At 48.1% G+C, this 27,667-nt stretch overlaps 1 protein-coding gene across 1 annotated transcript; it reads right to left on the bottom strand.

The window, feature by feature from the left end:
- Positions 1–322: 322 nt before the first annotated feature.
- Positions 323–10,547, bottom strand: LOC123139794 (CCR4-NOT transcription complex subunit 9-like). Its single transcript, XM_044559493.1, has 5 exons — positions 10,449–10,547; positions 1,095–1,262; positions 817–906; positions 637–679; positions 323–488 (listed from the first exon to the last, which is right to left on the bottom strand). Exons 1-5 carry the CDS (start codon positions 10,545–10,547, stop codon positions 373–375), a joined length of 516 nt encoding a protein of 171 aa, XP_044415428.1. The 3' UTR covers positions 323–372.
- Between the last annotated feature and the right edge of the window lie 17,120 nt (positions 10,548–27,667).

The raw sequence follows: 27,667 nt of genomic DNA, 5'->3' as shown, positions 1-27,667 counted from the left end.
GGCTATCTTTTATAGTGTCTCTGTTACATGCCAGTTTGGTCATTGCTAACTTTTGATATGTTGTGTTTCTGACATATCAGAATCGGATATCCAAAAGAAGAAACAATATAATTTCTAACAAATCATTAGCCTGTTTGCTTCAAAAATAACAGTTCCTGTTGAGATTCCTGGGATCCAATCCCAACCAGTCCATTTGATTAAAATGACTGGATTACTGGAATGAGAATACCAAAAGAACAAGATATAGTCTACAAAAAAAGAAAGAATACAGCCAATCCCCATCACTGTTTTCCCCTCTGGTTCAACCCTCTCACCATTTAAAGCAAAAATCTATATGGACCATCCATTCCTAGTTTGCATAAGTATCTAGTTTTAATTTACCTTCACAAGAGCACCAATAACACCCAAGCTGGTAAGCCTCAAGTACTCAAAAGGTCTTGTCTTGCTGGTAGTATTCAGGAACGGGTACAGGTACAGTGGGATGTGAGCTGCAAAGGAAAAAGAAGAAGACTTAATTATTAACCACTGCTAGTTAAGATTTACTTATTCTGTAAAGTCACCAAAATGAGGAAAGCTTTTTAACAATAAACAATGGAAATATTTAAGACTTGGCATAGAAACAGCAGCGCTCAGTACCATTCAAGAACGGGATCCTGGTCTCAGGGTGTGAAGCAACACACTGCAATTAAAAAAAAGTAAAATGAAATTGAGGGGCAGATGGCAAGCAAGCATGATATGAAAGCAGTAGTATTCTCAATCCACCACAAGGCCCACCAGGACTGAGGGTTTCCTTTTCTTTCTCATATAAAAGCATACCTGAAGAAGTGCAAGTGCATTGCAGACACGGTTTGATGCAACTGGCGACAAAGTAGGAGGTGAAAGTGAAGGGTAAATTGACATAATCTCCTGCATAAATTTTCAAAACAGCATGACAGACTGAATAAGGAAAATGTGCAGAACCATCAATAATTTCATATTGAAATAATCAATACACATGGACAACCACCCTTACTTAAATAACAAGAACTGCACAAGTACATATGTACTCTTGCCATTGCGACTGAATTTAGAACAGTGCAATAACTGTAACCTACCTGGAGCAGTGCAGCAACAGTGCCAAAGGAGTGCCACAGCAGTGGAGCAAGGTCTTGAAAAATCTCTCGTTTCTGAAAGAGGAAACTGAGAAACAGATTAGACAATGAATTTTCACCTCCTGCATCCCAGATTTGCAGCCACACTTTAAATGTTAAAGTAAAATAGCTCTATGTATCAACTGTCCAGTTTGGAATATTGTCTTTGGAAAGTTGATGTTTCACTAAGAAAAGAAGGGTCTGTCTAGGACACATTTATGTCACGTCTAACCTTGTGTCCACTATGTTTGTGGTGTATTTTTTTTTGCCCCAGCTTTTTTTTTGTTCCTTGTTGCTGCGTTATTTGTGGGAGCTTAGATGTGACATCCTTAGAAAACATTTAGATGTGAATTAGACAAACTCAGAAAAGAATGACGATGCTTGCATTAGTGGCTCATACCATGGGTTCACACTTTTGGTAGATAAAGAAGTGACAGAAAAAAAAATACTATACTAAGTAAACTTCATCACTTATCTAGATAATCTGCAGAAGTAGAACAGATTGTTTCTAACCTATAAATGTCTTCCTATATAGTTTAAACTGTTTAGATTTCCTAACACCACCTCCTGATAAGTTTGCAAAGTCATCAATAGGACATGATTTCACAAAGTTCACACCCCCGCCCCCTGTCCTTGAACAGGGTATCTCCACCAGATACTATAATTAAATGTGCACAGCCGAATACCCCTCCAGCCTGCTCCAGCACAAAAATATTCATTGGAAGTTCACTTTTACCAAGAAACAAATACATCAGGAAGCAGGGGATATTAACAAAAATGCGCTTCTTGTGGTATTCACTCCTGAGAGATTGTATATGATAACTGCAGTATTTACCATTTTATTCAGGGGTACTATAACAGAAATGGGCACGTCTCTTGTTGTATTCAATCCTAACAGAACAACATATAAGATAACGGCAGTACTTTCCACTTTAATCAGAGCAAGCAGAACTAAAATGGATACAGTTATCTGATGCACACACCGAACTGCCATCCGAGTGTGTCCAACAGAGATCGGCAACCATTCCCGCTACGGATGCTAATAACAGGTAAACCATAGCACATGTTTAAAGAATGTATCATAATAAAAGCTACAAAAATCACATACCAAACCCTACTTGCTTTCGCTACATATCTACAAGTCTACAGCAAGCTAAAGGACTGCACAAAATCACCCAATTTTCTTCATACTCTAGATATGAGCAGGCGAGGGGGGCCGGATCTGGCGAGGTGGGATAGCGATCGAGATGGAGGGGGATCGAGATCGAGTGTCCATGAAATTTAAAAATATTCATGATAGTTCAAAAAGTACCCATGAAATACAATCGAGAAATGAAGGCTACGATTTAAATACAATCGATCTTAGCTAGCTATCTGTTCACAATCTTCTTGCCCTTCTTTTTCGCAAATGGAGTTCTTCTGTGGAACGGACGTCCTTTAGGTAGGGTGGTCCTGCTTCTTCTTGTGGTGTATGCTGCTACTTCATCATCGTCGTCATGTTCGATCCTCGGGTCGCCATACTTGTCGAAGTCTTGCTCATTGGCTACTCCATCCATTCCAATGATCTTCCTTTTGCCTCTCCTCACGACAACACGACTGGGCTTTGGCGGGTCGGTAATGAAGAAGCATTGGTCCACTTGGGAAGCCAGTACCCATGGCTCATTTTTCGCGGTGACGTTTGCGCCCGCGGTCTTGGATTTGGCTTCGGGTATAACCATGGTGGTGAAATACCGGTCTTCTTTTATGACGTTCTTGGCCCATCTGACACGGAACATCGGGACCTTCTCTCCAGCGTAGCTCAGCTCCCAGATCTCCTCGATCCTTCCGTAGTATCTGTCCTTGTCGTTACCGGTGTAGGATTCCATCGTTACCCCGGAGTTCTGATAACCATCGCTCTTCATGTCCTTGGCCTCGGTGTAGAATGTGTAGCCGTTGATATCGTACGCCTCATAGGTCATCAGGTTGTGCTCGGCGCCCTGTGACAAGGCGAATATGAGTTGTTGTTCCGCGGAAGAATCCTCATGTAAAGGGTACGACAGAAGCTTATGCTTGAACCAACGCGTGAAACATGAGTTGTGCTCTTTGAGTATATCTCCGTCCGTCCTCTGTTGGCCTCGGTCATTGTACGTCTTTTTAATAAAGGTTTTGTGCTCTACCAACCAAGGATCGACCACGTCTATGTGTTGTAGCGCGACTAGGTTTGCTCTTTCAAAGTCGGCGAGTCGACCCTCGAAGTCGACATGCATTTCGCGGCGACCCTCACGGTGACCCCATCCAGCGAGCCTGCCGAGGTGCCTGTTGACGGGCAGACCAACGGGGTTCTCGATGCCTAGATAATTCGTGCAGTAGGAGATGCACTCTTCGGTCAGAAAGCCCCTGGCTATGCTTCCTTCTGGACGTGACATGTTGCGAACGTATCCTTTGATGACACCATTCATCCTTTCGAACGGCATCATGCTGTGCAGGAACATCGGCCCGAGTTGGATGATATCCTCCACTATATGGACCAGCAGATGCACCATAACGTCGAAGAATGCGGGCGGGAAGTACATCTCAAGCTCGCATAGTATCACCACGATCTCTTCCTGTAGCCTTCTGAGTTTCCTCACGCCAATCGACTTCCGAGAGATGACGTCGAAGAAGTTGCATAGGCCAAATAGCGTTTCACGGACGTGCGCGTCCATGATCCCACGGATTGCAACTGGAAGTATCTGCGTCATCAGCACGTGACAGTCGTGAGACTTCATCCCGCTGAACTTCTGCTTCGCTGGGTCTAGGTATCTGCTTATCTTCCCCGCGTAACCGTAAGGAAGTTTTACTCCTAGGAGGCAGGTGAAAAACTGCTCGATCTCCTCCTGACTTAGAGTGAAGCACGCGGGAGGGTAGTCATTTCCGGTCTTCTTGGCCTTTTTGCCTTTGCGACGACTTTCTGTGTCCTGCTTCGCCTCATCATCATCATCATCATCATCATCATCATCATATATAGCGTGAAGCTCCTGCCTGATGCCCATTGATTTCAAGTCTGCCCTTGCTTTCGGCCCATCTTTGGTCCTCTCTGGCATGTTGAGCAGGGTACCAAGCAGACTCTCGCACACGTTCTTCGTGATATGCATGACATCAAGGCTGTGAGGCACACGGTGAATCTTCCAGTACGGCAAGTCCCAGAAAACAGACCTCGTTTTCCATACCTTCAGCAGCGGCTCTGGCGCCTTTCGCTTCTTTCCCGGCTCTGGCGCCTTTTGCTTCTTTCCCGACAGTGGGCAGTCTTTCCAATTTTTCAACAGCTTGTCTATTTCCTCGCCGCTCCTCGTACACGGGCGTTTTCGGGGTTCGGTTTCACCATCGAACAGATCCTTGCGTTTCCTCCACGGGTCATCGTCGCGAAGCCACCTTCGATGTCCCATGAACACGGTTTTTGAAGACCCGGGATCTCTATCTAGCTGGCGATACGTTGTGTCATCCATGCACCTTACGCATCCAGAAAATCCGTGGACTACCTGCCCCGCAAGATATCCGTAACCGAGATAGTCGTGCACCGTCGTGAGCATTGCGACTCTCATAGGGAAATATTCTTTCTCTGCGGCGTCCCACGTATTGGCTGGCGTTTTCCACAGCGTGTCAAGCTCCTCTTTCAGCAGCCCCAGATACAGATTGATGTCGTTCCCTGGTTGTTTCGGCCCTTCAATTAGCATACTCATGTGAATGTACTTCCTCTTCATGCACAACCAGGGGGGAAGGTTGTACATCCACACAAACACAGGCCAGGTGCTATGTGTGCTTCTCTGGCTGCCAAACGGATTGACTCCATCGGTGCTCGCGCCCAGCACGATGTTCCTTGGATTGTTCCCAAATTCTGGGTATTCGAAGTTCAATGCTTGCCACTGGCTCGCATCCTTAGGGTGACTCAGCATCTTGTCTTTTTTATCTATCTCCGGATCATTTGCGTCATCTTCTCGCTTCTTCTCCTCCCTATCCGCGTGCCAACGCAGGAGCTTTGCTACCTTAGGATCCGCGAAATACCGCTGCAGACGAGGAGTGATCGGAAAGTACCACACCACTTTTCGAGGAGCTTTCTTCCTCTTCTTGTATCGAGTGACACCGCACACCGGACATATTGTAGACTCCGCATGCTCGTCCCGATAAATGATGCAATTGTTCATGCACACATGGTATTTCACGTGCGGTAAATCCAGAGGACACACGATTTTCTTCGCCTCCTCCAAACTGGTCGGGCACTTGTTCCCCTTGGGAAGACGTTCGTGCCAGAATGACATGTTCTCGTCGAAGCATGCGTCGGTCATTTTGTGTTTTACCTTCATCTCCAGGGCCATGAGCGTTACTTTCAGGCGGGTATCCTCGGGCCTGCATCCTTCATACAATGGAGTAACCGCGTCTAACTCAAGTTGATCCATCTTGGCTTTCTCTCGGGCGGCAGCTCTTGCGTTATCCGTCTGCTTGAGAAGCAGCTCTTGAATATGAGGGTCCTGCACCCAGCCCATCGATGGTCCAGCGTCGTCTGCTCCGCCGGCATCATCATCTTCATGATCATGCCCGTCGCCTGCTCCGGCATCTTCCTCATCATCACGTCCTGCATCTTCTACATGATGACTGTGTACAGCATCACAGTCGTGATCATCTCCTGGGGATTCTTCGTCTTCTCGCCCGCCCGAGCCGCGGTGGTTGTCTTGCTGCCCTTCCTCATTTCTTGCCCGGCCCGCATGGACGACTTCGTAGTCATCTTCATCACCTTGCCACCGATAGCCATCCATGAAACCACGCAACAGCAGGTGGTCCCGCACCTGCCCGGAATCCGGGTCCGCAATAAGGCTCTTCAGCTTGCATCTTCGACACGGACATCTTATCTCCGTCTCGTTCTTTTGAAGCATCTCGGCCTTCGCGGACCTCAAAAACCTATTCACGATGCCTTCGGTCATCGTGCGGACCATGGTCGCCTGCGGGGTAGAGCAAAACGATATTTTAGAACCAAACAAAAATTTGGCATGACCTTCCCTAAAAATAGGACCAAAAAGAATGCTTAATGCCAAAATTCTCGCCGAAATGGAAATGAATCAACATTCCGGCAAAATATTGGCAACTATCGCATATCAAATACCGGTACACCTCCAAACACAAACACATATGCAACACCACAAACATATGCAACACCACGAACATACATAGATCTAGCTAGGCCGTAAAAAGTGCATGTGCACATTGTTGTAAGGAGAACAACCTAAATATAGCTTCCCCCCTTACTTACCTATTAAAACAAGGTAATTTAACCACTTAATTTGAATGAATCTATGGTGGAAATGAGGTGAAAAAGAGGAGGCACCCGAGACAAGGAGGAGGTGGAGAGAATGAAGTGGGGAGAAAGTGAGTGTGTGGGTAGGAGAGGCTGTCCCAAATATCTTGTTGCTGCCCACTTACTAATGGCGCACCTCTTGCATGGTGCGCCATTACTAGTTACAACTACTAATGGCGCACTTGAGCAGGATGCGCCATTAGTATGTTTGGATAGGCGCACTAGTTCAAAAAAAAAATTCTATACTAATGGCGCACCCACTGCCTGGTGCGCCATTAGTAGTTACAACTACTAATGGCGCACTTGGGCAGGATGCGCCATTAGTATGTTTGGATAGGCGCACTAGTTCAAAAAAAAATTCTATACTAATGGCGCACCTGCTGCCTGGTGCGCCATTAGTAGTTACAACTACTAATGGCGCACTTTGCCCGGATGCGCCATTAGTATGTTTGGACAGGCGCACTAGTTAAAAAAAATTGATACTAATGGCGCACCCGTAGCATGGTGCGCCATTAGTAGTTTAAACTCTAATGGCGCATCAGATTGTGGTGCGCCATTAGTATATACTAATGGCGCACCATCTTTCTGGTGTGCCATTAGTGTCAATCCCATCTATAGCCCCTTTCCTAGTAGTGTGTGTCTCAACTCCCCGTCCGACTTACGGTCCTCTTTGTGCCATCGCAACAACTTGGCATGCTCTTTGTTCCTGAATAGACGTTTCAACCGTGGTATTATAGGAGCATACCACATCACCTTGGAGGGAACCCTCTTCCTGGGTTTCCCGCCCTCAACATCGTCACCAGGGTCATCGCCTCTGATCTTATAACGCAATGCAGTGCATACCGGGCATTCATTCAAATTCTCGTATTCACCGCGGTAGAGGATGCAGTCGTTGATGCATGCATGTATCTTCAGAACCTCTAAACCTAGAGGGCAGACAACCTTCTTTGCTTCGTACGTACTGGCGGGCAACTCGTTATTCTTTGGAAACATATTCTTCAACATTTTCAGCAAGTTTTCAAATGCCGAGTCAGCTACACCTGCCTGTGCCTTCCATTTCAGCAAATCCAGTGTGCAGCCCAGCTTTTTCAGACCATCATCGCATCCAGGGTACAACGACTTTCTGTGATCCTCTAACATGCGATCCAAATTCTCCCTCTCCTTTTCAGTTTCGCAGCGTCTCCGTGCATCAGCAATGGTCCGACCAAGATCATCAACGGTCTCATCACGTGCCTCTTCTTCACCTTCACCTTCCCCTTCACCTTCCCCTTCACCTTCAGCATCCTCCATGAAAGTATCACCGAAATGAGCAAGATAGCTTTCATCGATGAAATCATCCCCTTCTTCATCTTCTTCCATTATAACCCCTCTTTCTCCATGCTTGGTCCAACAATTATAGCTTGGCATGAAACCGTGCCGAAGCAGGTGCAGGTGAACTTCTCTTGAGGAAGAGTAACCCTTCTGATTCTTACAGTCAACACATGGACAGATAACAAAACCCTTCTGCTTGTTCGCATTAGCCACTACGAGGAAATCTTTCAAACCCGTAGTGAACTCGCGGGAGAGTCGGTTACCGTACATCCATTGCCGATTCATCTGCATTATTATAATATAAAATATATAATTAACCATCATGCATTTATTAAAGTAACTAGCTATAAACAATAGAAATTAAACAATGAACAACACACATGCATATTTTATCAATGACACACATGCATGAAAGGTTCAAGTTGCTAACCGCGATCGAGGAGGAACCTCAAGTGTGGCTCCAACACTTCATATCATGTTTGTTTCACGCTGTTGGGCATTTCATCAAACACCTTGTGTGCATAAGAGGAACCAAAAGCAAACCTACACCCCCTTGTGAAGAGAAGTGGCACCAAATGGCTAAGTGAGTGCGCTGGACTGGTATATATAGGGGAGGAGCTTTAGTCGCGGTTGGCCAGGCCAACCGCGACTAAAGGCCTTTGGGCACCTTTAGTCGCGGTTGGCCTGGCCAACCGCGACTAAAGCCCCTCACGTGCACCAGCTGGCCACCGAGCGCCCTGGGCCCAGGGCTTTGGTCGCGGTTCGTCTGCCGAACCGCGACTAAAGACTTCATTAGTCGCGGTTCCTACAGTTTCGCGACTAATGGGGCTGGACGGAAGCCTCTTTTTCTACCAGTGTGTTCACCCTCAAACGCATTGCCGTCATCGGACTTCTGTCGGTATAGGTGCCCCGCCGCCATCCCAACTCAGGGCTTCGCCATCGGACGTCCCAACTCACACCGCCGCCGACCAGGTCGCCACTGGACGGTTTCCCGGTATGTCAAACTCCCTCATATTTTCACACCGCGATCTACATGTTCAATGAAATATCTGAGCTGGTTTTTTATTCTTTTTGTCATTACTTTTATTTCAACAATGGATTCAGCATGGAAATCAGTAAACTTTGCAAATATCCTTCGACGACTTGGGTTTTAACCACCCCCCCCCCCGCGCGCGCATTTGTAAAAAAACACGCCTGGTTTAGTGGTTGAAGGAAAAGTGCCACTCGCATGCAGTGCATAGTTTTTTACTCATATTAATTCTCCCTCTAAAAATATATAAAACCACTAGATCCATCTGAACCAGTAATAACGTGTAGCTCACTAGCTAGTCGATCTGCACTTGCTGCGAACTCTCGAGTTCGAGTCCTGCGGGAGCAACGCGCAACGCTTCTTTATTTTTCCTTCCTCTTTTCCCACTTACAGGTGGGCCCCACACATAGAGCATCTCCAGCCCCCCTCCCCCCCCCCCGGTGCCCCCTCAGGACCACTTTCTTTGCACCGGCACTGTAAAAAGGGCAAAAAACGGCCCAGCCATTGCCCCCTAAGCCGCCCCCCTCCAAGACCTCATAATAGTGCCGGCAAACCCAGCGCACTGTGGGGCTCTTGGGGGCGTCGGCGGAAGCAACGGGCAATCCTACTCCCCCCACGTGTTCTTTTTCCTGGCCCATCCAATCACTTTTTGCTCGGGCAATTCTTCTGGGACACCAACGGCTGGGAAAACGAGTTCTTGGGGGCACCGGCTGAAGCGTTTTGCCTCCCAGGACGTGCTATTTTTGGTCCGGCGATTGTCTTGGGGGGGGGGCCCAACAGGTAGAGATGCCCTTAGAGCATCTCCAGCCGCGTCCCCAACAGGCCCTCCCCAGGCGTTTTTTCCGCGCCGGCGCCGAAATAACGGCCCAGTCGCCCCCCAGAAGCCCGTTTTTCGCCGGCTCGGGCCGAAATTGGTGCCGGCGGACCCAGGCAAAACCCGGCGCCCTGGGGGGCGCCAGGGGGCACTGACTCAAGCGAAAAGGGCGCATGGGTCCGCCCTATCGGTGAGTCGAGCGCCTCTTCCCGTTGTTTCTTCCCCGCTTTTCCCCGCTTCCCTCCCATTTGCTCCTTTCCTCCCGCCATTCTCCCTCCCGCTCGCCTCCCAGCCGGCCGCCATGCCACCGAAGAAGTCCGCCGTCCCCCGCGCCGCGGCGACGACGACCGCCTCTGTCGCCCAGCCGAAGCAGAGGAAGCCGAGGGCGCCGCCGTCCAAGCCACCGGGCATGTCCAACGCCGAATGGAGGGTGGAAGTACAGCGACGGGAGGCCGTCACCGCCGACCGGCGGAACAGGGCCCTCGCCAAGAAGGCCCGTGACAACGCGGCGCGCGCGGCTGCGGGTGCCGCTGACCAGGCCGAGGCGACCCGCGCGGGGATGATGAATCCCCCCGGCAACCACACGCAGTACGCGCCCTGGGGCCAACAAGGCGTCGGGTCTCCGACGCCACAGCCATGGGGGTCGCCGGGCTACGCCGACGGGGACGCGCACGGTGGATTCAACCCAAACATCACTTTCCCCCATGGCCACCCTGCCCAGCGCACGCCCTCGCCCGCCTTCACCGGCGTGTAGTACCCTCCATACAACTACTCGTCGTCCGCGTACGCGTCCTCCCCGACGCCTCCTCTTCGCCGTTGCGCGCTGCCCTTCTCTCAAATCAGCGACGCCGACGAGACCGAGGCCGACATGGACGACATCATCGCAGAAGGTTCAGCCGCGGCCGCCGCGTCTCCCGGGTTCACCGCGGACGAGACGGTGGATCTCAGCGGCGGCATGGACGGCGACCTCGGCTACGTCTACGGCGACGAGGAGGACAAGGAGGAGGAGGAGGAGGAGGAGCCGGCGGGGGGAGGGGGGGTGTGGTGCAAGAAGAAGAAGGCGGCGGCCAGGCCAAAGCCGCGCGTCAAGTGGGCGTGCAAAGAGGAGGAATGCCTCGCTGAAGCATGGAAAGTCGACTGCCTCGACCCGACTACCGGCGCGAACCAGAGCATCGAGACGTACTGGATGCGCATCAAGGCCAAGTTCGACGAGCGCAAGCTCGTCGACCCCTACTTCAAAGGCGTCTGCAAGCAGCGCGGGTCGAAGGCGATGGCGAACCATTGGGGGCGTATCCAAGGGCGTGCAACAAATGGCATGGGGTCGTCGAGGAGGTCGCCGGTCGCCCGGAGAGCGGCGCCAGCATTGAGGATCAGGTATGCCACGCCGGTCTCCCGCCTCTTTTCGCGGTGCACCCGCCAACTGTTTGTTCGTCCCCGCGCAGTTGCTGCGTATGTTCGGTATGTATAGGCAGGGCAACAACGACGCCGAGTTCAAGTACCTCCACGTCTACAAGCGCATTGACAAGTGCGACAAGTGGGCGGATGTCCGGCAATCTCGTGAAGGCCAAGGAGACCTACAAGCCTGACGCGCCGACTCCGGGTGCGTCAGATGGGCGCCCGGACGGCAACAAAGGTGCCAAGAAGGGGAAACACGCCGAAGCGGCCACAGCTCGCATGCAGGAGTCCATCGAGCACTGCCTCGCCGACACACAGGTCTAGGCCGCCCTTCGTGAAGAGAAGACCGAGGCGCGGTGGTCGGCGTTGATGTCTACCAGCGCCGTCAAGCTCGACCTACTCCGGACCAATGTCGTCGCGAAGAAGAGGAACACCGACTTGGCTTTCCTGCTGGGCAGGGCGGACATACTTCAGAGCACCGACGAGGCGGTCAAGGCATGGTACATGGCGGAGCGTGGCCTCATCCTAAACCAGCTTCCCTCGACGACACCGCCTACGCCCACGACACCCACGCCGCACACGCCGACGCCGCCGCCAAGCCCGACCGCTGATGCCGCCGAGACTGCCCGTAGCAAAGAAGCCACGCCGCCAAGCATAGAGGCCCCGTCAAGCCCGCGCACGCCGACTCCGCCGATGCCGGAGGCCGACCTCGATGCCTGATGCGCGCTTTCTCCCTTTTCTGCTTTTTGTATGCCGAACTTTCCATCCGGCCGCCGATCTACTGGCCGCTTGATCGCCGGATTGTGGTGTTTATTTTGGGCGCGAGAACACTATGTTTGAATTTGTCGTGCCTGGGGCGCGGCGGCCGGGGGCGTGACTCGGAGCTAGGCCGGCCCCAGGGGCCGAACTAGCGCCGGCTCGCCCCAGGCCGCAGTTTTTCGACGCCCTTGGGGGCCGAACGACTAGAGATGCTCTTAGAGACCAAGCAGAGTTAATAGGCAGATATCCTAAAAAATGAGTTAACAGAGAGATAACGGTTAGGGACTGAAATGTATGTAAATGTACTTCAAACACAAGTTGTTGAACTACTTTTTGGCATTTTTCAACTTTATTTATGAATTTGTACGCGCCGTGCAAAGTTCATGCACTAAAATATTATTGACTCAACAAACAAAACAAGCAGACAAGGTGAATCCATCCAGCTCAGTAAAGATGCCAGATTATCTGTATATCATCAAGCTCAAAAAGGCGCGATTCTGATATTCATCAGAATCGCCCGCCGGTGACGCATCATTTCATTTGACGCAGCTTTCTACTAGTGGTGTTCTTTTTTCACCAGCTTTGGTCGCATCTGCGTGTGCATGACAATCATATACACCTCCACCACACATCCACACTTCTCGGGCCGCTTCCACCACCAGACAACCAGAGCACGAGAAAGGAAAGACGCAGCCACTCATGGTACGTTTCTTTTTTTACCGTAACAGGTTAAAAACGTCTCACTCTTCCGAATCTCGATCTCAATCTCCATTGCATCTGGATCAGCAGCAGCGGCAACCATCAGCATTACATACAGTATATCACCATGCCCAGAAAGGCGGGATTCATCAGAATCCCATGTGGTGTGGGTGTGCGCAGCTTTCTGCTCTCCTCTTTTGTTTTTTGGACTGAAAATCGATCTGTACTTCACTACTGCTGGAGTATTATTTAGTATCAGAATTTTCATCCCATTTCTCTATTGCAACTGGATTAGAACAGCAGGGTGGGGAGTGAAAGGACAGAAGAATGCCAAAGAATTGCAGCAGCCTCAGCACAAGTGGAGGCCCAGGCCCAGGCAGACATGCTTTGCCAGGGCACGGACGCAGCAGGACAGAGTTGACCCTCGTCAGTGTACCTCCGCTAGCCATCCAGGATACTGCTACTAGCATAAAAGATGGGCAAAGAGAAAATGGAGGAGGATCAGAGAGGCGCCCACGACGGAGCTGGACCCTCACGGCCCGCTCACAGCGACACAAGGACAGAACAGTCCGCATCGGATCCGCCCCGTCGGGCGCTCCTCCACACGGTCAGCGTTGGGTGCTTGTGCCGGCGCCGCCGGCCCGCACGCGCACTCCAAAGTCGGAGGTTGTGTGCACGGGAGAGGGATGCAGCGGAGCAGTTCGCCGCCGTCGCCGTGGGACGGAGGCGGACCCTACTGATGACGCGTGCTCCTTGCATGGGTCTACTGCCGCTCCCACATGTCGGTGCAGACACTCGCCACCTCCGACGAAGGAACGCCGAGGCGCTCCAGCTTGCTATTGAGCAGTCGGCAGCGACGGAGAAGGCTCTGGTTGCCAGGTTGAAGCGAGAGCAAGACAGGGCGGTCCGTCGGATGAAGGGATCATCTTCCTCTTTGACTCTGACGACGGCGACAGCTGCACCTCCTTGTCGGATGACCAAGACCCTGGCCTGGCAAGGAAGTGGACTTTTTCACTGTTCTGACCCATCTCTCGAAGTTTAGCACGATTTGGCCTGTGTTGAAACATTTTTCGGATCTGACCCAAACCGAGACGCCAACATCCGCGTCGTTCTGCTGCACTGAAGACGCCGCGAATAGTGGTGTTTAGGCCTGGCCCACCTCCCTGGTCAGCCAGTTTGACCGTCCGACATGGCAATTGTCGACCCTGACCCTAGACGCCAGGAGCCTTGGCGTCTACCCTCGTGAGAGATAAGTGGGCACGGGGAAAGTGTGTGGGGCCCGCCCCACACACTCCCCAATCCCGATCTTCCATCCCGAGAAAGAAGAACAAAGGAGGGCTCCAGCTCCCCCCTCTCTCTCACACCTCAAGGCTCACTCAAATCCTGCTCCAAATTTGATTTTCCTCCGTGGATCTTTCTCTCCCTTGTTGTTTGAGGTAATCTCCCCCGGATCCTAATTTGTTTTGGTAATTTCTTGGTATTTTAGTGGCATTATGTAACCCGAGGTGGCACCTTAGTTTCTAGATTTATTCAAATCCTTTGGTATTGGATGGCTTTTTAAATAATATGTTGATGTGGTAGTAGTAATGGGATATGCATGTTGTGGGTACAAATGATGGATTTGATAAATATGATGGTTAGGGTTAGGTTATGTGTTAAGCAAATGACACGATTTATTTAGTATATAAGTTTTAATTTGTTTTTTGATACAACTCATTAGGAATATATAGTTATCATTGCTTCATTAGAGTTGCATAGTTTATGCAACTATGCATTATAATTGTCATTTATTCATCTTGTTTGTTGTTCCTTTGAGATGGATGATAGACTTGTTATTGTTCAATATTTGGACAAAGCGTCATTTGTGACCAAACCTGCAAGTGACAATGAGGAAGTGGTGGTATTCGACATAAGTCCTAGTTATGATGTGGTTGTTGTTAAAGTAAGAGATAAGTTGAATGTGATGGACCCCAATGATAAAGTTGAATTAATAGGAAGGTATGATGTTGGGGTGGGAACAAAATCTCGACTGAAGAATATGCATACCATTGCCGAGTTGCATTGGGGGATATACAAGGGTAAAGTTGCGGCCTCGCAAGACATGTCACTTGAATTGTTTGCTACGAAGGGGCAAGGTCCGCGGCTTGATATTGACTTCAACCGCCAAGTGTTCTCCCTGTGTCATGCTATGAGCCCTAGTAGAAGTGTGACTCGTGTTGTGGATAGTGTCGAGGTCTATGGCTCCAATACTTCTAGCCAACCGCCACCTAGCCAAGAAAATGAAGTTGTTGGGCATGCTCTTGAAAAAGTTAATGAACAATATGTTGATGGTCATGGTCATGTCCAATGTGTTCATGGTGATGATGATGATGACAGGTACGAGGATGAGACTCATGGAAATGAGCGCCATGAGAAGGAGAAGAGGGAACGACGGAAGCGTGAGGCGGACATGGCATGCAAAAACAAGAAGATGGATCAAGCGGAGGAGAGATTTAGGAAGCTTCAAAGGGCTCGCCTTGCACTAGAGGATGGATGCAGTGCTGATGATGAGGAAGAGGATGAGATTCATGGAAATGACATTGTTGACTTGGAAGTGTTTGTCAGGCAGCAGGACATGGACCGTGAGATCCCCTATGGTCGTGCATATGTGTATGACTCGGATGATGAAGGGCCGAAGTAAGAACTGGGCGTGGATGGATTCACAGAGAGATAGAACTGTATACACACAGAGGTGACCGGTTTGGAAATAAGAACTCCATTGTTTCGTGATCACAGGCTGGCCCACAAGGCGGTAGTTGATGGTGGCATGAGTAGGGTGATAGAGCCGAGACCTTGCCCAAAACCGGGCGAACCAAGGGACGAGGATGAACATGAGAATGCTTACTTGAAGAAAGGGTTGAAGTTTGTGAGTTTGCAGGCCTTCAAAGTATGGCTAAGTGACTATGCTATATTAGGAACCATAGACCATATCTTGTTGGGCACTCGGACCAAAAAGTGCGTTACTCCATCCATTGTGACAAAGAAGGATGCCCATGGGCGGTCCCTGGAAGAAGAATTAAAACCGGGCAATGGTTGTTAACAAGTTGTGTGTGTGTACTCACTCGTGCAGGCCACCGTCAAAAAAGAAGCCTAAGACACACCGTCAACTCACGTATGAGTTTCTCGGGTTTAAATTAATGAAAGAAGTATCAAGTGATCCAACCGAGGTGAAGCTCCTCATGATGACGGTGAAAAAAATGTTTGGATACAAAGTCAAGTATGGGAAGACATGCAAGGCCAGGGCAAATGCTTTAAGGATGTTGTATGGTAGTTGGGAAGAAGCATACAATCACCTCCCGTGGTTGTTGGGAGCGATTGCTCATAGGAACCCCGGCATGTATCATATGGTCGAGGATGATAGTCATGGGGTGTTTCACCGTGCCTTCTAGAGTTTTGGACAATGCATCATGGCCTTTAAGCATTGCCATCCAGTTTTGTCTATTGATGGCACATTCTTACCCGGCCCATACAAGGGCACCATCATGGTAGCAATGGTGCACTCCTCCAATGACAATGTGTTGCCGATGGCATTTGGTTTGGTGCCCTTCGAGCACCAAGACAACTGGGAGTGGTTCATGCATCATGTTAGGGAAAATGTCATTGGTGATATAGAAGTGTGCATTATATCAAACCGACACTAGGGCATACTGAAAGCCATGGACATTGTTATTCCAGGACTTCCAAAGCTTCACCATCGATGGTGCATGAGGCATTTCGTGGCAAACTTTTACAGGGCATGTAAGAGAAAGGAGTTGAGCAAGGATCTAACCCATGTTTGTGTGGCCTTCAGCACCGGTGCGTTCACCATTCGCTATGAGAAGCTGTACGAAGCTGCGAACGAAGGAGGGAAAGATTTCTTAACATGAAATTTTCCAGAGAAACACAAGTGGGCACGCGCTCATGACGAAGGAGGTTGGAGATATGGCGGCATGACCAGTAACATGGTCGGATATTTTAACAATGTGCGCAGAGGTGCCACCCATTGCCGGTGACTACAATAGTGGAATATACTTTCTTCAAGCTTAATGAGTATTTTCTGATGCATTCAGAGGAAACCGTGAAGTGGACTGGTGAAAAAATGGAATATCCACCAAAGGTTGAAGAGTGGATGATGTTACAGCAAAGCAAGTCCTCGGCGCAGAAAGTTAGACTATTCAACACCTATGATATGACCTACCAAATCGAAGAGCCTGGTGGGACAACAAGAGATGGTATGTCATATGGTGGTCGTGCATTCGAGGTGCGCCTTAAGAGATGGTGGTGTCAGTGCAAGAGGCCTAGTAAGTATCATTGGTCGTGCTCTCATCTTTTGATGGCGGCATCGTCAAGAAATAAACATGTGTCTGATAGGACAACCGTGAGGATGCATGAGTTCGATCTTGAAGCTACTAGGTTGACATGCATGAGCCCCTCGATTCCAACCCTTCCTGGACCCATCACAGTGGCCTGACTATAATGGCCCGGAGCTTAGGCCCTTTGCTCAAGGTTGAGCCCAAGGGTAGAATCAGACAGAAACGGTTGAGAGGCGATATGGACAGCCTAGCTGGATACACTGGCATGACCCAATTTGGTAGCGGGCACTTTATGGAGCCTCCGGACACTATCAAATGTGGTCAACGTGATAATTCGGGACACAGTGTGAGAACATGCTCTAAGAAAAGGAAAACATCAAAGGAGGGCAATCCAACCACGAGTCGGGTAGGTGGTGGCAGAGGGGGTTCTGGTGGTCGTAAAAGGGGTTCCGATGGTCGTAGAGGTGGTTCCCATGTTGGTAGAGGCCCTAGAGGAGGTGCTCATAGTGGACAACGTGGTAGAGGTGGCGCTAATGGAGGCCCTAGAGGGGGTACTAGTGGTGGTCGTAGAGGTGGTTCCAGTGGTGGTAGGAGAGGACGGAGGATTGATAACGGGTCGGCGTTTGGTTACTTGCATAATCCAAATGGTTGACAAATTTTGAATGGTAAATATTTGTTCATTCTTTTCTTGTTTACTTGTATTGTGTTTTTTTGCATTTAGTTTGTTCATGTAATTTTCTAACAATTCTTTTTATCATAGGCATGGCCTCATCCGGTTGCACGACAAGGCCGTGGTGCGCTGACCAAGAGGACATGCCGAACAAGTGGGAGGAGGCAAGGTTGGACAAGACGAAGGAGAAGGAAGTGAAAACCCCATCATGTTGGTGTGGAGATGAGTGCGAGGTGAAGGTCTCCACTGACCGGAAGAAGTCATGGACGGAAGGAAGAAGATATTTTGTGTGTCCCAACTATGCACATGATTGCGCGCGTCCAACTAATGCCTATGGCACCCCACTAGTATGTTAGAAAAGTAGTCTATTCTCAATTATGATTCACCTTATATTACTAACAAAAACTTGTTTTGTATGTAGTCACCTCCTCATCTTTGCAAGTACTTCGCATGGATAGATAATGAAGTGCCAGAAGATGTCCAATAAGACCAACTTAAAGATTGTCTTAGGAGACAACAGTTTTTTGAAGAATCCTACCAGTGAGCCGGGGATAAAGAATGTAGTTAGAGGTAGAGGAAGGAGCGGAAGAAGCGTGAGGAGGAGAGGGCGCGCAAAGAGAAGGCAACTCGTGAAGAGGAGAGGGCAAGAAAGCTTGCAAGGGCTCGTGATGCACAAGAGGAGGCTGAGGCACGCGACAAGAAGGGAAAATGGCCGCATGTGACCCAATAGAGACTTGAATGTGCTGCTATTTGAGTATTGTATCATGAATTTGTGATGAACTATGTCATGGACCTATTGTCCTATTTGATGGGAACTATGTAATGAACCTAAGTTATGCTATGTGTCATGAATTTGAGACCGTCTGTCTAGAGCTGTTATATGTATCATAAACTTTCTCATTAGTTGTCCATGTGGTGAATTGTGCAACAAAATTGTCATATCCAGAGAGGTTAAATTGTTGTAGTCCCTGATGAATCCCAGATGCTAGGAACCGCAGTGTATAGCCCTCCGCTCTTCATCCCAAACGCCAGGGACTGCGGTGTCTAGGTCTCTGCTCCAGACCAGTGGGAGGTAAAGTTTCTGTAAATGCCAAACGCTAGGAGTCGCAGTGTTTGGACCTCTGTTCCAGACGCCAGAGACCACAGCGTTTAGGCTGTATCCAGGTAGGTAAAGCGGTTGTTGCTCCTCTGCACACCTAGACGCCAAGGTTGCTGGCGTTTTGGTCACATGCAGATTATAAGTCCTTGTGGGCCCACTCCATAACTCATTCTTCAACCTCACACAACCGAGCTTCTGCGCCCCCCCCCCCCACTCTCTCCCCCAACCAAACTCCCCTCAAATCTCTCACCAATTGGTCCCATTGGACCATTGGATCGGAGTCATTTACAACCATTGAGGTGAATCCAGTACACCCCCATGATTTGTTTGGTTCAATCCATCACAGTTAGTGCATTATTTCAAACCCTAGTTTTCGCTTTTTTTGGCAAATCCTTTGCAAAAAGGGTAGATATCGTGTTTTATATGGTGTTGTTAGCTTTAGCCTAATGAATTTAGTTGGTGTAGTATGCATCCTCCTAGTGTTATGCTTACGATTAGGGTTAGGATTAGAATTACCCTAGTTGTTATGCTTATGATTAGTGATAGAGTTACAAACTTATTCATAATGTTGGACTTAATAATGCTAGATCACCCATGTAGGAATGGCACTTAATAATGATACAAAGATGGTTTTCATTGAGAAATATATGGATGCTGCGGATGAAAAGAACCGCGAACTCATTAAAGAAAAGAAGACTCTGTGGGTGAACAGTTACGATGCAAGGAATGAAGCTGCGAGGAACTCTGCACGGTTATATTTTTCTGATTACTCAGATAATGTCATTGCTGAAACAGAAAAGAATCTTAACGAGATGAAAAGGGCTGAACTTGATTGTAGAAGTGATCTAGGTAGGGAAATCGCATTTTATGCAACTATGCAAGAATATCGTCCGATGGACTTGAATAGGCCAGAACAGATCATTGACTTGGCAATCAATGAAGGTACGTCCCTGATACCAAACCAGGCTGCTCGTTGGGATTGGGTTCTCAAAATATCGGGTGTCACTATTGCAACCCTGGACCAAACAAAGACATTCGATTGGAACCTATCCCGCTAGATTACGAGCCAGACTTGTCACTGCTATATACCGACCCAAGCTCCTCGGTGCTAGATGGGGACGATGCATGCAAGAAAAAAAGAGAATGATTCACGCAAGAAAAACTTGAGGGGTTGAACTATGTGATGTTGTATGTCATTTGAACTAAGTGATGTTGTATGTCATTTGAACTATGTTAGTTGAAGTTTGTACTGCGTATGTAAGTTGAACTATGTAATGCTTATGTCGTGGATCTAAGTTATGTTGTCTGTCATGAATTTGAGACCGTCTATTTATGAGTTTCCAAAAAGTTTCTTCTATTTGTCATTTGTTATTTGTTTGTACCTGCTATGTAATGCCAGAAATTGCTCTGAAATTTGTTTTGAAATTTTTCAGCCTCTATACAGGGCAAAACGCCAGACTCCATGGCGTCTAGGCCTCTCTCCAGGCCAAAACGCTAGGGACCCTGGCATCTACCCTATACAGAACCTCCAAAACCAGGATGACAGCAAGACTAAGTGCAAGGGTTCTACAAGAGTTCCAGGATGACAGCAAGACTAAGCAATAGTTATAGGATGACAACAAGACTAAGCAACGCCAGGGACAGCCATCAGAGCAAACAACATCATGAAGGTACCAAAGTTCACGCCACTCCATAAGTGCAAATTAAACATAAGTCTGAGGTAGCAAAGTTCACGCCACTTCTAAGGTTTACGAATCAAACATAACAAAGTTCGCGAGAATCTAATATTAACTAATTGACTTCTTCCTTCCTCTTTTGCTGCGCGGCGTGCGTTGTGTGGGCTGTGATGGTTGCGGCGCATCATCCATTTGGGACATCCCAAGCACCTCTTCTTCCTCTTGATCTTGCTCGTCTTCCTCTTGATCTTGCTCCTCTTCCTCTTGCTCTGGCTCCTCTTGCAGTTGCTCCTCTTGTTGTTGCTCCTCTTGCTCTTCCTGTTACAAGACAAGACAACAACGCCGTCTATTGTCCCGGCTAGTAGAAGCTCCATCTGTGAGGACGGCTTTACTTCCGTGGCAAGAGAGCATAGCTGCCATATTGTGGAACCGACTCACGAAACTCTGCAACATAACAAAGATGCAATACTAGACTAAGTAAATAGTGTGCAAAGATGGAGGTTTTTGAATAGAGATAACATATACCTTCATTGTTTTCCTAAGAGATTTCTCAGATAATCCACTATCCTCATCTTCACCAAGTGCTACACCAGCCTCGTTAACACAATGCAATAACGCCATGCCTTGCAAAATGAAGATCACGAAAATTATCTTGAAAGTACATGTAAATGCACTCGAAGTAGGTTCTAATTGTGTGGAGCATACCACTCGGTCGTGTAATTTTGCGTAGTCAAGTTGTGTCCCTTCATTGTCTCTCATTTCTACATTGAAGTCCATATACCCGCTCTCATGATCCAACTCTTCCAATTCCGAACGGTTCCAACCAGGCTTTAGCTTCAACCGGTAACGTCCTGCAAGCCACTTTGGATGCTCTTTGTATAATGAATCACTACGGAGTCTTCTTTCCTTCTCCACTAGGACCGCTCTTTGATTCCACAAATCTATCCACTCGGAGTGCTTGATGGCCCAAGTCGAAGTTTCCGGGTTATTCTTTTGACTAATTCTGCAAATTATGTACAAGACAAAAGCATTAGCAAGAAATGTCTTTGATAATGCTCTACTGTATATCCAAAGCTACAACTATCTCACTGATGCAGAAATTGGCTTGTCTCGTAACTCTCACCCCTTGGTGTCCCTTGCCTTCTCCCAAATTGTTTTGCGACACGGTCTGTGTAGTGCCAATCGACAGCATCGAAGCATATCAATGGGCATCTGGCCCGCCAAATCTTCCTAACACGCGTGCACATCTCGTTCAGCCAGAAATCACACTCGGCATCATATGGCATCCAATCAAACTACAACACAAGATGATACTAGTTAAGTACATGGTTCCATCACAATTGATGTGCTCTTACGTAAGTTATCATTACCTGCTTATGAGTCAACATATCCAGCTCGTTGATGTAGCATTTGTATCGCGCAACCGAGCTGCCTGTGTACACATTCGCCATCTCCCAACAGTAGGCAACAGTCAGAAACCACCAAGAATCTTCTCCATGCCTCCCGTCATGTGGGAGCCATCCTTGAGGAGGTATCTTGTTTCTCTCAGGACGTCCAACGGGCATCCGCTCCCACATCCAAACCTGAAGCCACCAAACAAAGCCACCCATACCAGATGTGCCCTTCTTCCGACGACATATCTCGTTGAGCTGCAATTCAGAAATTGTTGATAAGAGGTCGGCGAAATTGCAAATGCAAACAAATTGACGATTTGGTTACTAATTACCTGACGATATAAGTATGCTAGTGCTCCTAAACCCCAACTGTACTTACGGTCCCAGTCACTTAGTAAGTCCAAGAATATCCACTGGGCTTTATTACCGGTAGAATCTGGGAACACTACCCTCGTTAACAGGTACCACAGATAAGCTAGTGCGTGCTGCTGCACAACAATCTCATTGTCGTCTGAAGGGCATACTACTACTCTCTCCTCTCGGAGCCAATGATGCAACACTTTCTCACTATCACGCTCGCCTTCTTCAGGAGGCACAGGGAAAACACCTGTCAATTGGCCAACACGATCTCGCCAATTAGCAGTTACGGTGGTGCCGGTCAAAGCTTCTTCATTGATTGGAAGGCCGCTGATCATCGCCATGTCCTCCAAGGTCACGGTCATATCTCCACATGACAAGTGGAACGAGTGTGTCTCTGGCCTCCAACGGTCAATAAGTGTGGTCATCGTCCCGTGGTTGATCGACGGAGCGTGTCGCTTGAACTGAAGCACAAATGGGAGAAGGCCCAATCTCTCGAAGTATGGCTCATACCGCTCGTCGCACGGATAGTCGTGGGCACTATGACCCCTCATGCGCGTAGGTTTTAGTTCCTGCAAAATAGCATTGCATTATGGTTAGTGACTAGCAAAAATGAAAAGTAATAACCAAGAATTCAAATAGATTGACTCTTACCCGGTGATTCTCAATGTCCCGCGCACGATGCTCTTTGTCATACCCTTTATGAAGACCGTCGTACCAACGTTCACCCGCCATCCTACAAATCAAGCATGAACAAATGAAACATACATAACACTATATAACATCCTACATATCATATATTTGGCATAACAACATCAACATAAATGCATATCTCAATGGCAACATAACAAAACCAATTATCTACATATGACAAAATCTCAATGCACGGGGAAACATATCTCAATGTCAAGATAACAAGACCAATTATCTATATATGACAAAATCTCAATGGCAACATATCTCAATGGCAACACAACATAACAAAATCTCAATATAACATCCTAGTTATATGACCGTATCTCAATGACAATCAAGGATACAAAATACTCAAATTAATTAGATTCTCTTTCAAGCAATCATCTATCTAAATCCATATACATAGCAACAAAAATTAAAATGCCCAACCCTACCACAAATGCCTTGTCTTCTCAATCCAACCATATAAACACATGCCTTCTCTTCTAAAGTATACATCATACTCACATGACCAAGCCATGGGCTCCCCTTTCTCAAAAAAGTGCAAACAAAACGAATCCTAGGGTTCCAACAAGTATGAATTAATGCCGCAAAAATAAAAGTTTCCAACCAAAAACAATTGGAAGAACCGGTGGAGAATACCTCAAGGAAGATGGGGGGGTCAGATCCGCACTTTTGATGAAGAAAATAGCCAATTTAGGGGTGATTTGGGTGAGGGGAGGAGAGAAGCAGAGCTTCTGTAGGGCGCCGCCGCGAGGAGGAAGACGCCTCCTGCGTCTTGGGGTGAGTTGGGCTGCACCTAAGCCGGCTCGGACCAGTTTACTGCTCTCCAGGGGTAAACACCAGGGGTCATGGCGTTTACCCCTTTGCCACGTTCGACGGTCAAACTGGTTGACCAGGGAGGTGGGCCAGGCCTAAACGCCACCGTTCGCGGCGTCTTCAGTGCAAGCAGAACACCGCGGATGTTGGCGTCTCGGTTTGGGTCAGATCGGAAAAATGTTTCAAACACGGGTCAAATTGTGCTAAACTTTGAGAGATGGGTCAGAACAGTGAAAAAGTCCCAAGGAAGTGGTGATCCCCCCCCCCCAAAAGTTTATATCGTTTTTAGTTGTATAAGTTCAAGAACTTGTTCGGGGCCGAACTATGATCTTTTGGATGCGGTGAAGTATGTTAATGTCCGTTTGCAGCCGATCTCATGTTCCTTTGCAACCAAATTTTGTTATCCGTCATTTAATCACGTAGGGTAGATCAATGTTTGCATCTGTAGTATGGATATAAGGCGCCGGATATGAGATACGCGGATGCAAAGTGGCAAATATAAGACGTGCCTGGTCAGTACCCGCCGGCATTTGAGGGGCCGGATTTGGCCAACGCGGCTGTAGATGCTCTAATAAACAGTCCATACACTGGTAGAAAAAGAGGCTTCCGTCCAGCCCCATTAGTCGCGAAACTGTAGGAACCGCGACTAATGAAGTCTTTAGTCGCGGTTCGGCAGACGAACCGCGACCAAAGGCTTGGGCCAGGGCGCTCGGTGGCCAGCTGGTGCACGTGAGGGGCTTTAGTCGCGGTTGGCCAGGCCAACCGCGACTAAAGGTGCCCAAAGGCCTTTAGTCGCGGTTGGCCTGGCCAACCGCGACTAAAGCTCCTCCCCTATATATACCAGTTCAGCGCACTCACTTAGCCATTTGGTGCCACTTCTCTTCACAAGGGGGTGTAGGTTTGCTTTTGGTTTCTCTTATGCACACAAGGTGTTTGATGAAATGCACAACAGCGTGAAACAAACATGATATGAAGTGTTGGAGCCACACTTGAGGTTCCTCCTCGATTGTGGTTAGCAACTTGAACCTTTCATGCATGTGTGTCATTGATAAAATATGCATGTGTGTTGTTCATTGTTTAATTTCTATTGTTTATAGCTAGTTACTTTAACAAATGCATGATGGTTAATTATATATTTTATATTATAATAATGCAGATGAATCGGCAATGGATGTACGGTAACCGACTCTCCCGCGAGTTCACTACGGGTTTGAAAGATTTCCTCGTAGTGGCTAATGCGAACAAGCAGAAGGGTTTTGTTATCTGTCCATGTGTTGACTGTAAGAATCAGAAGGGTTACTCTTCCTCAAGAGAAGTTCACCTGCACCTGCTTCGGCACGGTTTCATGCCAAGCTATAATTGTTGGACCAAGCATGGAGAAAGAGGGGTTATAATGGAAGAAGATGAAGAAGGGGATGATTTCATCGATGAAAGCTATCTTGCTCATTTCGGTGATACTTTCATGGAGGATGTTGAAGGTGAAGGGGAAGGTGAAGGGGCAGGTGAAGGGGAAGGTGAAGGGGAAGGTGAAGGTGAAGGTGAAGAAGAGGCACGTGATGAGACCGTTGATGATCTTGGTCGGACCATTGCTGATGCACGGAGACGCTGCGAAACTGAAAAGGCGAGGGAGAATTTGGATCGCATGTTAGAGGATCACAGAAAGTCGTTGTACCCTGGATGCGATGATGGTCTGAAAAAGCTGGGCTGCACACTGGATTTGCTGAAATGGAAGGCACAGGCAGGTATAGCTGACTCGGCATTTGAAAACTTGCTAAAAATGTTGAAGAATATGTTTCCAAAGAATAACGAGTTGCCCGCCAGTACGTACGAAGCAAAGAAGGTTGTCTGCCCTCTAGGTTTAGAGGTTCCGAAGATACATGCATGCATCAACGACTGCATCCTCTACCGCGGTGAATACGAGAATTTGAATGAATGCCCGGTATGCACTGCATTGCGTTATAAGATCAGAGGCGATGACCCTGGTGACGATGTTGAGGGCGGGAAACCCAGGAAGAGGGTTCCCGCCAAGGTGATGTGGTATGCTCCTATAATACCACGGTTGAAACGTCTGTTCAGGAACAAAGAGCATGCCAAGTTGTTGCGATGGCACAAAGAGGACCGTAAGTCGGACGGGGAGTTGAGACACACCGCAGATGGAACGCAATGGAGAAAGATCGACAGAGAGTTCAAAGATTTTGCAGCTGACGCAAGGAACATAAGATTTGGTCTAAGTACAGATGGCATGAATCCTTTTGGCGAGCAGAGCTCCAGCTATAGCACCTGGCCCGTGACTCTATGCATCTACAACCTTCCTCCTTGGTTGTGCATGAAGCGGAAGTTCATTATGATGCCAGTGCTCATCCAAGGTCCGAAGCAACCCGGCAACGACATCGATGTGTACCTAAGGCCATTAGTTGATGAACTTTTACAGCTGTGGGGCAGACCTGGTGTCCGTGTGTGGGATGAGCACAAAAAAGAGGAATTTAACCTACGAGCGTTGCTTTTCGTAACCATCAACGATTGGCCTGCTCTTAGTAACCTTTCGGGACTGTCAAATAAGGGATACAATGCATGCACGCACTGCTTACATGAGACTTAAAGTGTACATTTGCCAAATTGTAAGAAGAACGTGTACCTTGGGCATCGTCGATTTCTTCCGAAAATTCATCCAGTAAGAAAGAAAGGCAAGCATTACAACGGCAAGGCAGATCACCGGCCGAAGCCTGCGGAACGCACTGGTGCTGAGGTATTTGATATGGTCAAGGATTTGAAAGTCATCTTTGGAAAGGGTCCTGGCGGACAATCAGTTCCGAAGGGAGCTGACGGGCACGCAGCCATGTGGAAGAAGAAATCTATATTCTGGGAGCTAGAATATTGGAAAGTCCTAGAAGTCCGCTCTGCAATCGACGTGATGCACATTACGAAGAATATTTGCGTGAACCTCCTAAGCTTATTGGGCGTGTATGGGAAGACAAATGATACAAAGGAAGCACGGCAGGACCAGCAAAGTTTGAAAGACCCTGATGACCGGCATCCGGAATGGTTTCAAGGTCGTGCCAGCTACACTCTGACCAAAGAAGAGAAGGTCATCTTTTTTGAATGCCTGAGCAGTATGAAGGTCCCGTCTGGATTCTCGTCCAATATAAAGGGAATAATAAACATGGCGGAGAAAAAGTTCCAAAACCTGAAGTCTCACGACTGCCACGTGATTATGACGCAATTGCTTCCGATTGCTTTGAGGGGGCTCCTGCCGGAAAATGTTCGAGTAGCCATTGTGAAGCTATGTGCATTCCTCAATGCAATCTCTCAGAAGGTAATCAATCCAGAAGATCTACCACGGTTACAGAACGATGTGATCCAATGTCTTGTCAGTTTCGAGTTGGTGTTCCCGCCATCCTTCTTCAATATTATGACGCACCTCTTGGTTCACCTAGTCAAAGAGATTTTCATTCTCGGTCCTGTATTTCTACACAATATGTTCCCCTTCGAGAGGTTCATGGGAGTATTAAAGAAATATGTTTGTAACCGTGCTAGGCCAGAAGGAAGCATCGCCAAGGGCTATGGAAATGGAAATGAGGAGGTAATTGAGTTTTGTGTTGACTTTGTTCCTGACCTTAAGCCGATTGGTCTTCCTCGATCGCGGCACGAGGGGAGACTAAGTGGAAAAGGCACGATCGGAAGGAAATCAACGACATGTATGGACGGCCATTCTCTGACTGAAGCACACCACACTGTACTGACCAATTCCAGCTTGGTGGCTCTGTACTTTGAGAAACACAAGAATATTTTACGCTCGGACAACCCGGGGAAGCCTGAATCCTGGATTAGGAAGGCCCACATGGAGACTTTCGGCAGTTGGTTGAGAAAACATTTAATGAATGACAATGATGTTGTAGATCAGCTGTACATGTTGGCCAAGACACCATCTTCGACTATAACGACTTTCCAAGGGTACGAGATAAATGGGAATACATTTTACACGATCGCCCAAGATAAAAAGAGCACCAACCAAAACAGTGGTGTCCGCTTTGATGCAGCAACCGAGAATGGGCAAAAGGTCACATATTATGGTTACATAGAGGAGATATGGGAACTTGACTATGGACCCTCCTTTAAGGTCCCTTTGTTCCAGTGCAAATGGTTCAAGCTAACAGGAGGTGGGGTAAAGGTGGACCAGCAATA

Source organism: Triticum aestivum, chromosome 6B (genome assembly GCF_018294505.1).
Source record: "Triticum aestivum cultivar Chinese Spring chromosome 6B, IWGSC CS RefSeq v2.1, whole genome shotgun sequence".
NCBI lineage: Eukaryota > Viridiplantae > Streptophyta > Magnoliopsida > Poales > Poaceae > Triticum > Triticum aestivum.
This window is presented reverse-complemented; position numbering and strand designations above follow the sequence as displayed.